At 42.7% G+C, this 13931-nt stretch overlaps 2 protein-coding genes across 2 annotated transcripts; one reads left to right on the top strand and one right to left on the bottom strand.

Annotated features, from left to right (window-relative positions):
• Positions 1-2682: 2682 nt before the first annotated feature.
• Positions 2683-4968, bottom strand: LOC149380854 (uncharacterized). The gene has a single exon (XM_089601227.1). It carries the CDS (start codon positions 4966-4968, stop codon positions 2683-2685), a length of 2286 nt encoding a protein of 761 aa, XP_089457353.1.
• Positions 4969-6616: 1648 nt separating this feature from the next.
• On the top strand, positions 6617-13812 carry LOC149380853 (PH, RCC1 and FYVE domains-containing protein 1-like). The gene is made up of 9 exons (XM_089601990.1): positions 6617-7266; positions 7994-8080; positions 8439-8528; positions 8947-9027; positions 9155-9349; positions 9583-11715; positions 12148-12294; positions 12710-13095; positions 13286-13812. The coding sequence occupies exons 1-9, from the start codon at positions 7198-7200 to the stop codon at positions 13416-13418; spliced, it is 3321 nt and encodes a 1106-aa protein (XP_089458116.1). The 5' UTR covers positions 6617-7197; the 3' UTR covers positions 13419-13812.
• The last annotated feature ends 119 nt before the right edge of the window (positions 13813-13931 follow it).

The raw sequence follows: 13931 nt of genomic DNA, 5'->3' as shown, positions 1-13931 counted from the left end.
TCTCAGTTCTATTCCGTGGTATGAGCAGAATTGTCTAAACCTTTTTTATATGAATTGGGAACCATTGTCGGTGACGATCTCTTGCGGGACCCCGTGTCGGCAGATGATGTCCTTCCATACGAAGGTCTGGACGTCGATATCCTTGATTAGGGGTAGGGCTTTGGCCTCCATCCACTTAGAGAAATAGTCGGTGAGGGCTAATAAAAACTTTAATCCCCCAGGGGCGGTAGGCATTGGTCCGACGATGTCCATTGACCATTTCATGAATGGGTATGGGGACGAGATTGAAGACAGCGCCTCGGCGGGTTGCTTTATGTTTGGGGCGTGCCTTTGGCACTTATCACAACGTCGGGAGTGTTCTTCGCAGTCCTCCACCATCGTTGGCCAATAGTATCCTTGCCTTTTGATTTTTATGGCCAAGGCTCTTCCACCGGCGTGGTTCCCACAATCCCCTTCGTGGATTTCGGAGATAATGCGGGCTGATTCGCTCTTGGAGATACACCTTAGATATGGTCCAGCGAAGCTCCTTTTAAAAAGAACATCGTTGATGATGCAAAATCTAGCGCAAATTTGTTTCAATTTTCACCTTTTTGACTTGTCGTCGGGCGCGTTTCCCTCTTTGATGTATTTCAGGATGTCGTCCCTCCAATCCCCCACTTCTATTGTCATTATTGTGTTAATGCTAATGGCGATAGAAGGTTGTTTGATTGATTCGACCGGAATGACTCTAGTGAGTCCTGGGTCTGATGTTGAGGCCAGAGCTGCTAAGGCGTCGGCGGATGTATTATCTCCTCTCGGGATCCTTGTGAGTTCGAAAGCTTCGAAGTTCTTTGCGAGGTCCCGTACTACCTTCACGTAAGCTTCCATTCGTTCGTCTCTTGTTTCGAACTCTCCACTAAATTGGTTAGCAACGAGTTGGGAGTCGCAATATGCACTTACTTTTTTTGTCCCGCAGGCTTTAGCTAGTTGCATACCTGCGATTAGAGCCTCGTACTCAGCTTCGTTGTTTGACGCGACAAAGTCGAGTCGGAATGATTGTTCGATTACCTCGCCATGGGGTGATACCAGACGTATCCCCATGCCAGATCCTTGTTTCGATGAGGCGCCATCTACGTTCAAGGTCCAAACACCCTCGTCGGGGTTGGTCTCGGTCACATTTCTCGGCAATTCCACAAGGAAATCAGCAAGAACTTGTGATTTTGCACACGTCCTTGCTCGGAATTCGATGTCGTACTCGCTTAACTCTACTGCCCATTTAGTCAACCTTTCGGATTGATTTGGACTGTGGAGGAAGGTTCGCAGCGGCTGGGTTGTCATTACAACGATCGTGTGTGATTGAAAATACGGTCTTAATTTCCTGGCTGAAGTGACGATAGCTAGTGCGAGCTTTTCCATAGCAGGGTACCTTGTCTCGGCGTCGACAAGGGATTTGCTAATGTAAAATACTGGTTTCTGGTCTCCTCGATCCTCTCGAACCAGAACGCCACTTATGGCAGCGTGCGACACAGCCACGTAGAGATAGAGTGGTTCTCCGATTGCGGGCTTTGCGAGGATTGGGGGTTTGGCCAAGTATTCTTTTAGCTCACGGAATGCTTTCTCGCATTCGTCGTTCCATTTCGACTCCTTGTTTGATTTCAGGAGCTGGTAAAAGGGTAAACATTTATCCGTCGACCGAGAGATGAAGCGATTAGGGGCAGCTATACGGCCTGTGAGTTTTTGTACCTCTCTCTTATTTCGGGGGGACGGCATTTCGCGCAATGCGCGGATTTGGTCAGGATTCGCCTCGATTCCTCGTTGCGTGACCAAATATCCTAGGAATTTTCCGGAAGATACTCCAAACGAGCATTTCTCGGGGTTCAGTTTCATTTGATATTTATTTAATACCTTGAAACATTCTTCCAAATGTTCGACGTGATCATCCTCTCGGAGTGATTTAACTAACATATCATCGATGTATACTTCTATATTCTTGCCGATTTTCTCGGAGAACATTTTGTTTACGAGTCGTTGATACGTGGCCCCGACATTTTTTAGGCCAAAGGGCATTACTTTGTAGCAATAAGTCCCTCTGTCTGTGATGAATGCCGTTTTTTCCTGATCGTCCGGATGCATAAGGATTTGGTTGTATCCTGAGAACGCGTCCATGAAGGAGAGCATTTTGTGCCCAGCTGTGGCCTCGACCAACTGATCAATGTGTGGTAAAGGGAAGCTGTCCTTGGGACAAGCTTTATTGAGGTCAGTGAAATCGATGCACACTCTCCACTTACCATTTTTCTTTTTTACTACTACGGTGTTCGCTAACCAATCCGGGTATTTTACTTCTCGGATTGATCCGGCTTTCAGTAGTTGCTCCACTTCGTCATTGATCACTTTGGACCTGTCGGGGCCGAGTTTTCGCCGTTTTTGTTTGATGGGTTTGAAGCTGGGGTCAACGTTGAGTTGGTGAGACACCACGTCGAGGCTTATGCCTGGCATGTCCTCGGTGGACCATGCGAATGTATTTTTATTTATTTTTAGGAAGGCTATTATATCTCTTCTTACTTTTCCTTTGAGCTCGGATCCGATCCCAACATGGTGGTCTGGGTTAGATCCATCGAGCTGTACTTGGGTTGTTAACTCGGGACGAGGGGAATCCTGGGTGTCTTCCAGGGTGGAAACAGTGGTTCCGACAGTCGTTAATTGCTATGGGGCACCATTCAATAGTTCTTTCTTTATTTTGTGGTTGCTCATGTAACACATTCGAGATGCTTCTTGGCTTCCACGGATTTCCGCGATCCCATTTGGACTGGGAAAGCGAACACATTGGTGGTATGTGGACGGGACGGCTTTCATACTGTGAATCCACGGCCTCCCAAGTATCATATTGAAGGGTGATGGACAGTTGAGAACCACGAACTCGACGAGCTTATTAATTCCGGCTGCTTGGACAGGGAGTTTGATTACTCCCATAGAGGGCGTTACCAGGCCGTTAAAACCGGTCAGCTCTGTTGGTTCTCTTTCGATGTCGATTTCGTCGATGTTCATCCTGTTCAGAGTATTTCTGAAGATCGCGTCCACTGAGCTTCCTCCATCGATCAGGATCCGAGACACAATGCAGTTTGATACATCTAGTTCGACAACCAGGGCATCGTCATGCGGCGTGACCAGCCCCTTTACCTCACTTCCCTTGAAGGAGATTAACACTTCGTCTTCACCTTCCGTGGGAAGACTGGTAGAGGTGTTCTTTAGCTGACGCTGATGAGCCTTTATGGAGTTTATTGATTCCCTACAGAACTTCGAACCTCCAATAATGCAATCGATTCTAGGTTTTGTTTGTGGTTCGGGTTGAGTATCCTGCTCATCATTTCTTCCCCTTTTTCCGGGAGAAGGGTTTCCTCGGGGTTGTGAGTTGAAAGTCTTTTTCTTCAGAGGGGGTCCCAAGTCAATTCCTTTCAGCTCCCCTTTAGCGAATTTTTCTGCTAAGACTTTTCTCATTGTTTCGCAATTGAGCGTACTGTGGCCATTGCTTTTGTGGAATTCGCAATAAGCATTAGGGTCTCTAGTCCATTTCTTATTAGTGGCTTCGCTGCGATTCCCATCGTTCACATTGAACGCGAAGCCTGGTGGGGCCTCCGCTTTCTTTGAGATTGTATTCCCTATCCTGTTGGGTCCTACCCCTTGCGAGTTCCCGGGGATTAGACTTCCCGGTGTACTTTTCTTGATACCATGTTTCTTAGCCAGGAAACTCCTTTCTTCTTCGGCTCTTGTGAAGTTCGATGCGCGGTGAATCGCATCTTCAATGGTAGGTGGCTTGTTGACTATCATCTCTTCTCGGAAACGAGAATCATGCCACAGTCCATTTTTTAGAGCGGTCAAAGCCGAATCGTTATCGATGTTCGGGATTTTTGCCATGATGCTTTTGAAGCGAGTCATGTAGCCTTTGAGGGACTCGGAATTGGTTTGCTGGGTATTCCACAGGTCTGCCATGGTGGCCTCGTCTTCAACGAGCATAGAGTAATGCTTAAGGAATTCGGTAGACAGTTTTTGAAAGCTGCTGATCGAGCCTTCCTCAAGCCTGGAGAACCAATCTAAGGCGGCCTCGGTTAGGTTTTCGGCAAACAGTTGACAATATCCTGCCTCGAGTTCGTGTTCATAAAGATGAGCTCGACCCATGGCAATTCGGAAGGCTGTCATGTGAGACTTAGGATTGGTCGTACCGGAGTACTTAGGGAGTCGGACCTTTCCCGCATCTCCAATCTTGACCTTACTAATCTCTTTTGAAAAGGGGGTTCGTCCTGTTTCGGCTACTAGACAGTCGATTTCAGGGGCCGAGCTAGTGGCAGAATGCATCTTGGAGTGAACAGCGCGAAATTTGTCGTCTACCATTTTGCGAAACAACTCCATTTCGGTCAGCTCGGGCCTGGTGGTCACGAGCTCGGATCCTCCTGGGGTCACAAAAGCGACGGTAGCAGCAGTACTAGTGATTGGCTGGTTTTGCGCTGGAGCTTTGTCTGAGCTCGCGGGGTGATCAGATGACGCGGGGAGTCGGGCTAATGGGACTTCCCTCTCTTCAGCGCCAAGCGGACGAGGTGCGGGCTGAGGTGGCGATCCTCCCGGGGGAGGAGGAATCCTGCTGGAGCTTGGCAAGGATCCCGGGGTGATCACTCCGGGATGTGAATACATCCCTGGCTGAAACACTAGGTAGGATGATCCTATCCCTGACGGGGTGACCGGGATCCTAGAGAAATCCAAACTAGTCACCGTCGGGAGAGCTCGATCCCCTATCTCCAGGGCGACAGGTCGAACTGATGAGTTCGCGATTTCAGCTGCAGCCTTATCGGCTGCGTACGCGGCTCTGAGCGCGGCCTGTTCGGCAGCCAGCGATTCCAAGGCAGTCCGGGTAGATTGCTGGAATTCTCTATTCTCGGTCGATCCAGCGACCAGAGTTTCCAAAAGAGATTTGATCTCGGAGGTAACCTCTCGATTCATTATTTTGTTCATTTTCGTTAGCCATACTTCGTGATTTGAGATTAACTCAATTCTTCGAGGTTAGAATTCTTGATTTCGAGTATGTCCCACAGACGGCGCCAAATTGTTGATGTCGAAATCTGTTTCTCAACAATCACGATATTATATATATTATATTGAATATATCGACTTATTTATATGAAGTGGATCTCAAGGATTCGTCGTAACTAGAATTGAATTTCGGAGTAATAATGAAGAACGACTAAGATAATAATAGAAAATAAATTGAAAAAATAACTTTTATTATAATTGATCGCGATCGAACATAGAACAACATAATATATTTTGGGAATACAGAATATTGAAGATACAAAAATGATGATGAATAATGTCCCCTGCGAGATCTGCTGTTTCCTTTATTTATAGATGAGATCGTTGCTCTTCTTCCGTCGATCTGGTGGACACGTGGTCGGTCTGGAGCGTTCTGCGATGCTGCATGCGGAGTGATTTGGCCTATTCCTTCGCGGGATGGTCAGCTCGGAGACCGCTTCTTCCGGACTCGCGGGGTGGTCAGCTCGGGGACCGCTTCTTCCGGACTCGCGGGGTGGTCAGCTCGGAGACTGCTTCTTCGGAACTGACGGGGCAGATGCTGCGAGCTGGTTTTTGTGTGTAATCCTAATCCGAGCGGGCTGGGCTTGGTTAGATTTTATTCATCAATCGGGGCCCAGGATATAAATCGGGCCTTTGAGAGGTGGCCCAAATTACAAGGATTTATTCTGGTATCCACAACTATTATTTCATCACTCTATCTATCTATTATCTGTTGATATTTCTACTCTTTTTTTTTTTTTAGTAGGGGCACTATCGGCCAAGATTACATGATATATTAGCAGTGCAGAGCGCAGGTGGCACTATCGGCCAATATTACATAGTAGATGACACTATTGGCCAAGATTACATACTTATTAGAATAAATCCTAAGGGGCATGCATTTCTGCATCCCATGTGGGCTTGAACCCATGACTTCTCCGTCGAGGTGAGTGTGAGATTACCGCTAGACCAAGTTAGCTACCACGTTGATATTTCTACTCTTAGTTAGAACAAATTCGTCATATACATATATATTTAAGAATTTACAGTCTAACTATTAAATAATTAAGAATTTAATTTTTAATTTTATTTATTTAAGCAACTTCGAACACAGAGCTACAAAATAAGAAGTTCGACCAAAATTAGTTTTGATGAATTTTAATTAATTTAATTTATTTAGGAAGAGATGTACTATATTTTTGAAGAAAAATTCGTTGGAACTTCTATTACTACGATCAGAGTTTGTTAATTATTTATTGTTGTGATTACAAAAGCATGTTTAAACTATTTGGATTAGAATATGCTTTCATGGAATATAAAGTTCAGACGTGTTTACTGTCTTTCCTGTACCAAAAATAAAGTAAAATAAAGTTTTTATAATATATACATATATATCATACATGTATGATATGTGTGTGTTTGTGTGTGTTTTTAGGGAAGTATCTCTTATTATCTTGCTTGATATTACTATTACAAAAAATGAATAATTATTATCTAATATACGACGTAAATATCATAACATAATTAAAAATAAAATTAAAATAATTTCAATTCTCTTTATCTGGTGAAAAACCTCTCTCTCTCTCTCTCTCTCTCCTCTGCAACTGATAGTCAGATCATATAGTTTTCCTAGATTTTCCCACTTTTTTCCCGTACTTTCTCGGTCAGAATCTCGCTCTCGAGTTCAGCGACTCGGGGACTCAGCAAGACTTCAGCTACTCCGCGACTGTCGGACTCAGTGGACTCCTCAGTCATTCACTCACATTTCGTTCCTTTTCGTTTCGTCACTCAAAGCCTCATCACGCCGAGCTAGAAGCCCTTCGAGCTGAGTTCGCTCGTACCTCCCAACTCGGAAGATTCTATTCGAAGTATCGATTAATTGAATTACTTTTACCATTTGATTCTAAGCTGGTCGTGGTAGCTCTGGAAGAGCTGTAGGTGAGAGATTACGTAGGTCCTCGAAGGAGTGCGCTGTGCTGTTCGATTCGACTGTCGGTGACGATCTGGGACTGTTTGGATGAGTGAATTTGGAGTTAGCGTCAGAGTTCTCGCTAGGGTTTCGTGAATGGCAGGTTCTGCTTCCAAGCGATTCTCTTCCTCGAATCGGAGTCCAGATTTAGGGTTTGATTCGCAGGAAAAAACGTGTCTCAATTTCGCGTAATGTCTCGAACCGATAGGATGGCTTCGGATCTCAGTAGGACTGGTACTGCAGAGAGGGACACCGAACAGGTATTGCTCTAGTGATCTCATACTTTTCTTGGCACGCCTAAGTCATAGCTTGTGCCTTTTATTTTGTTCGATTGTCTAGATGCTAGCAAATGCGGGAAAGTTATACCTATATAGGTTTATAGGTTGTCTGATTATTGTTTAAAGCCACTAGTGTTTATGATGTAAGCTATGATGATGTTGATATTTAAGTCAAATGTAGTCCATAATGTTGCTGTGGCACTTTGAACTAGATTAAGCTTTCCTGCTGAAATCCAACATTCTCGTAGCCTGTAATAACGGAGGACTTGCAACCAACCCTCATTTTTGTCATTTTTTGGGTTAGCTGTTCTAAAGTTTTATGCCCAAATTGATGCTGTCGATAGATTTATTAGTGACGCAAATCCATGTAGAGTTAGTTATTTAGACATATTTCGCATACATCTCCAGTTACTGTGGGGGAAATAGAAAGCTACATGGATGATCAAGAAAGGAATCCCATTCTATCGTACTTCGTGGGAAATAGTGTTTTGTACTCTGAAACCATCCAGTGGATTTTCCTATACCCTGGTAGTATGAACTACCATGCCTCTGCTTTTCCGTATTTCTTCCCCTAGAATTTATTTTTTTCTTTGCTACCTTCTCTTTGTTGTTATATTGTTCTTAATTTCACAAATCATTTGAATTTCCGCATGTTCGTTTGATTCCAATGTGAATCCTCTAATCATCCATGTGAACACCTTTGCCACAGGCTATTACTGCTCTTAAGAAAGGGGCATGCTTACTAAAGTATGGTAGGAGAGGGAAGCCCAAGTTCTGTCCCTTCCGACTTTCCAATGTAAGTGTAGTTCTAATTATTGTTATTTTTTTTTTTTCGTTTTTTTGAAGACTGGTCTTGTCTCTTTATCTTTATTTCCGTATTTGCAATTCCTAATGTGCAAATCAGCAGGCTACTTGCTTGCGGTTTACTCTTTAACACTGTCTACAACTAGTTCTTTTCTTATCAGTAGTGTTTTTTAGTAAATTTTCAATGCGAATGGAATCTAAAACTTGTTGGGGCCGGAAACACACTGGGAATGTGATTTTTTTCCTCTTCCATGTCCTGCATAATTTATTTGCTCATGTCATTGTGTTGTAGCTGGTCATGTAATAAGATTTCATCAACTTATAGCTGTTACTTACTTTATTGATTTCAGGATGAATGTGTCTTAATATGGCTATCAGGGAAAGAAGAGAAGCACCTTAAACTCAGCCATGTATCTAGAATTATCTCTGGACAACGGACGGTAAGTGTTATTTTTAAGGAGACTGTATAATTAATAAGCCCTCCGACTTAAATGTTTTGATGTTTGTTGCTAGAAAACATTAAATTTCCTACTGCACCGATTTTTTTTTTTTTTTTTTTTTTTTTTTTTTTTTTATAAAAAATGCTTTGAGACTTTTGAAAAGTACATTGAACTTTGAACTTATTGTGATCACACTCTGTGTGTTTTCTTTACGTCTGCTAAATTACTGTAAGCAGTATCAGCATCGGTATCTTATTTTGTTTTTTTGTTGAAAATGTTAGCTCCGGTCTCAAAAAGTGAGATAGGTATTTCCATGTCTGCCGATGCATCTAAAATTTGCTGCTTCTATTTGTTTGATAGCTTTACACTTATAAAGAAGATCCTTATAAGAGACTAACTTGTGAATTAACCTTTCCAGCCCATCTTTCAAAGGGATCCACGACCAGAGAAGGAGTATCAGTCATTTTCTTTAATATACAATGATAGATCTCTGGACCTAGTAAGGATTGCGCTTGCCCTTTATATACTTTCTGGCTCTCTTCTTTACTGTTTCTGTCACTTGGTTATGTTTTACGAATTTGGATTTGCCAACTAGAGTATAGCTTATTCCCGTGCCTTGCCTGCAGATTTGCAAAGATAAAGATGAAGCTGAGGTATGGTTTAGTGGGTTAAAAGCATTGATATCCCGTAGTCATCAACGTAAATGGAGAACGGAGTCAAGGAGTGAGGGGATCCCATCTGAGGCAAATAGTCCCAGAACATACACTAGAAGGAGTTCTCCTTTGCATTCACCCTTTGGTAGCAATGATAGCTTACAGAAGGTATGAACTGTGAATTCTCTTACACACACTTATTATCCTTCTTTGCTCTTCTGAAACTCTGCTGATGTACTGAAGGTCTTTAGTTTCGTAACGTTATTTATCTTTTGGTAATATAAAAGAGCTTATATCGTCAAACTCATCATTAATCTTGTCGTTAGTAACTTGTAATACCTTGTAAAGAACAGGGAAACATAATGCCTCTGTACTTATCGGTCATGTTCTATCTAATCCAGGATGGTTCAGATCACCTTCGTCTTCACAGTCCATATGAAAGCCCTCCAAAAAATCTGGACAAGGCACTATCTGATGTGATACTATATGCTGTTCCTCCAAAAGGTTTCTTCCCCTCAGATTCTGCCAGTGCTTCAGTCCATTCTATATCCTCAGGGGGCTCAGATAGCGTACATGGTCACATGAAGGCTATGGCGATGGATGCTTTTAGAGTCAGTCTATCAAGTGCTGTTAGCTCATCTAGCCAGGGTTCTGGTCATGATGATGGTGATGCTTTGGGAGATGTCTTTTTATGGGGCGAGGGCATGGGAGATGGAGTTTTGGGCAGTGGGTCACACAGAGTTGGAAGTTCTTCAAGTGGAAAAATGGATTCTTTGCTACCCAAGGAGTTAGAATCTGCCGTAGTTCTTGATGTACAAAACATTGCTTGTGGAGGACGTCACGCTGCTCTGGTGACAAAGCATGGAGAAATTTTCTCTTGGGGTGAAGAATCAGGAGGCAGGCTTGGTCACGGTGTAGACTCTGATGTTTATTATCCAAAACTAATCGACGCGTTGAGCAATACAAACATCGAACTCGTAGCTTGTGGGGAGTACCATACCTGTGCAGTGACTCTTTCCGGTGATCTCTACACGTGGGGTGATGGTACATACAATTATGGACTTCTAGGACACGGGAATGAAGTAAGTCACTGGATACCGAAAAGAGTTAACGGTCCCCTGGAAGGAATACACGTCTCTTATATCTCTTGTGGTCCCTGGCACACTGCTGTAGTAACATCTTCCGGGCAACTGTTTACCTTTGGTGATGGAACATTTGGTGTTCTGGGCCATGGAGATAGGACAAGTGTTTCCATACCCAGGGAAGTGGATTCACTGAAGGGGCTTCGAACTGTTCGAGCGGCTTGTGGTGTATGGCATACTGCTGCAGTTGTAGAAGTCATGGTCGGAAACTCGAGTTCCAGCAACTGCTCTTCATGTAAGCTGTTTACTTGGGGCGATGGTGACAAAGGCCGGCTTGGTCATGGTGATAGGGATCCAAAACTGGTTCCTACATGTGTCGCTGCTCTTGTTGAACCAAACTTCTGTCAAGTTGCCTGCGGACACAGCTTGACCGTTGCACTTACAACCTCGGGTCATGTGTATACAATGGGTAGCTCGGTTTATGGTCAGTTAGGAAACCCTCAAGCTGATGGAAAGCTTCCGCTCCGCATTGACGGGAAACTCGCCAAGAGTTTTGTGGAGGAAATAGCGTGTGGTGCGTATCATGTTGCAGTTCTAACCTCTAGAACTGAAGTTTACACTTGGGGAAAAGGAGCGAATGGCCGATTAGGTCACGGGGACATAGATGATCGAAATACTCCAACCTTGGTTGAAGCATTGAAAGACAAACAAGTGAAGAGCATAGCTTGTGGTACCAATTTTACCGCGGCTATATGCCTTCACAAGTGGGTGTCAGGAATCGATCAATCTATGTGTTCTGGTTGCCGCCTACCATTTAATTTCAAAAGAAAGCGCCACAACTGTTACAACTGTGGACTTGTTTTCTGTCATTCATGCAGCAGTAAGAAATCTCACAAGGCGTCCATGGCACCAAATCCCAACAAACCCTATCGTGTATGTGATTGTTGCTATAGCAAACTTAGAAAAGCCCTTGAAACTGATGCCTCGTCTCACTCTTCGGTAAGCCGAAGAGGGGTTATTACTCACGGGTCTGAGTTTATTGATAAAGATGAAAAGATGGATACAAGATCGCGAGTTCAACTTGCAAGATTTTCTTCAATGGAATCGTTGAGGCAAGTAGAGACCCGGTCCTCAAAGAAAAACAAAAAACTTGATTCAAATAGTAGTCGAGTCTCACCAGTTCCAAATGTTGGGTCACAGTGGGGTGCTATCAATATTTCTAAATCATTTAATCCAGTGTTTGGATCATCGAAAAAGTTTTTCTCTGCTTCTGTTCCTGGATCAAGAATTGTTTCTCGAGCAACGTCCCCAATTTCAAGGCGGCCAAGCCCACCTCGTTCAACGACTCCAACTCCAACTCTCGGAGGACTTACATCACCAAAAATTGTTCTAGATGATACCAAAAGGACAAACGAAAACCTGAACCAGGAGGTTATCAAACTAAGAACACAGGTATCTCTACTTTGAACTTAGTGTATTATTATCAGTTTTTTATTTATTATTTTTTTATAATTTGCTAATAAATTTTTGAAAAGTGCATGGCTGTGTATGGACCTAGAGCTGGATAATTAAGGCCTTAAGTAAGGAATACCGCCCAATCTTATTTCTGTGGCGAGACTTAGAATGCCTAGGAAGTCGAATCAATTCTATTATCTTAGTCATATTTGAAATTGTTGTTGGATCTATATTTCTTTTAATTGTCATCGGATATTGAAAACTTCAAGCCTGTTTGGTCATTTATTGTTTTGTAAACCTCAAAAAGTTCTGCATTTTGCAACACTTGTTCGAAAGTGAGGATGTCTCTCTATACATTGTGCTTGTTTTCCCTTGCACTATGCTTGCTTATTCTTCCTCAGCACGATGTCTTGACATTCCTTGCCTTAGGTTGAAAATCTTACACGGAAAGCACAACTTCAAGAAATTGAGCTGGAAAGAACAACTAAACAACTAAAGGAAGCAATAGCAATTGCTGGGGAGGAGACTGCAAAGTGCAAGGCAGCAAAGGAAGTTATCAAGTCACTTACGGCCCAAGTAAGATTGATCTAAACATTCATTACTTTTGTTAAAAAAAATTTGCGCCTCTTTTTTTTCTACTAATGCAAACTGTGTATGATCAGATACAGCTATCTTTTCAAACTTAAATGCAAGAGTTCTTGCATAAGTTGCATGTGGATCTTCTATATTTTCACCATTTTTTATGATGTATATGAAAACCTGCTCTACGGCATAAGGTTACACAATTTAATAAACTCATATGCCCTATAAAATAATACTGGAAATATTTTGCCTTACAACTCTTCCATGTATGCTTATTACTCAAATGCTGCATAGTGATTTTTCACATGCCTGTGCTTAGGTTAAACTTCAATATCATCAAGGCTTTCATTTGATTAGCTTTTGTTAGTTTGTTTCTGTTTTTAATACACAAGCATCTATATGGTTGCAGTTAAAAGACATGGCAGAAAGATTACCTGTTGGGGCTTCCCGGAATGTCAAATCACCTTCCGTTGTTTCGTTGAGCTCTGATCTTCTTGGCAGTGACGTTTCAAGTTCTCCTATTGACCGATTGACTAGTCAAATGGTATCCCACGAACCAGATTCAAACGGACCAAACAGCCAATTGCATACAAATGGATCGACTACCTCCAGTAACCGTAATTCAAGCCATAATAAACAAGCCCATGCAGATCCAACATCTAAAAATGGGACCCGGACAAAAGATAGTGAATCAAGAAATGACAGTGAATGGGTTGAGCAAGATGAACCAGGTGTTTATATTACACTGACCTCCCTACCTGGAGGTGCCAAAGATCTCAAGCGTGTTCGTTTCAGGTATGTTATACCTCCAAGTTTCTCACTTAAATGTGTGTTGGGGAACATGACCTTACTGACGATAAATCTTCCACGGGCTTAGTAGAACTGAACAGGACCATCTTTTCAAAACAAACCATGGCGAACATATTTGAACATACATCTTATCGGATATCTGAAAACATCCGTATTTATTTTTTGTCGAATGCAGTCGCAAACGATTTAGTGAAAAGCAGGCAGAGCAGTGGTGGGCTGAGAATCGTGCAAGAGTGTACGAGGAGTACAATGTGCGTATGGTAGACAAATCTAGTGTCGGTGTTGGGAGTGAGGATTTGGCTCACTGACCCTGTTGAAGTATCATATGTAAATGATATGGGTCTTCTTTAGATTCCAGGTATGAGTAACAGTGAAGTCATACTATTTTAATTAGAGTTTGGCTTCCATCCTTATAAAAAGGGTGAGAGAAGCAAAGGCTTGGGTATAGGAGTGGGAATTGGAAGGGTTTGATTGTGTTTTCTTTTCTCGCTTTATCCAATTCGTCTTTGATTTTTTTTTTCTTTCTTTTACCCTTTCTGATTTGTAATCCATTTTTTCCCTAATGCTGCCTTGTGTGGGGAGATTGAGGGTCAGAAATGTAAATTTGTAGTAGGTTGCTGGCTCTTGTTGAAAGCAGCTTCCATGTAAATTCCATAAGCAAATGCATATCTGCAGATTTTAAAGTCGCATTTGTTCCCCGTCTCTTTGGTTTCGTCTTACCGTTTCACGTAGCACATGTATTTGTTTGGTTACCCTACGAGCACCTATCATACTTATTCACAACTAATTTGCACACAAATGATTGAATATTCTTGGTTTCT

This window comes from Urtica dioica, chromosome 11 (genome assembly GCF_054948205.1).
Source record: "Urtica dioica subsp. dioica isolate 48M chromosome 11, U.dioica_male_clone48M_v1_H2, whole genome shotgun sequence".
In the NCBI taxonomy this organism is placed as follows: domain Eukaryota; kingdom Viridiplantae; phylum Streptophyta; class Magnoliopsida; order Rosales; family Urticaceae; genus Urtica; species Urtica dioica.
Note: the sequence above shows the minus strand (reverse complement) of the source record. Positions and strands in the feature narration are given on the sequence as shown.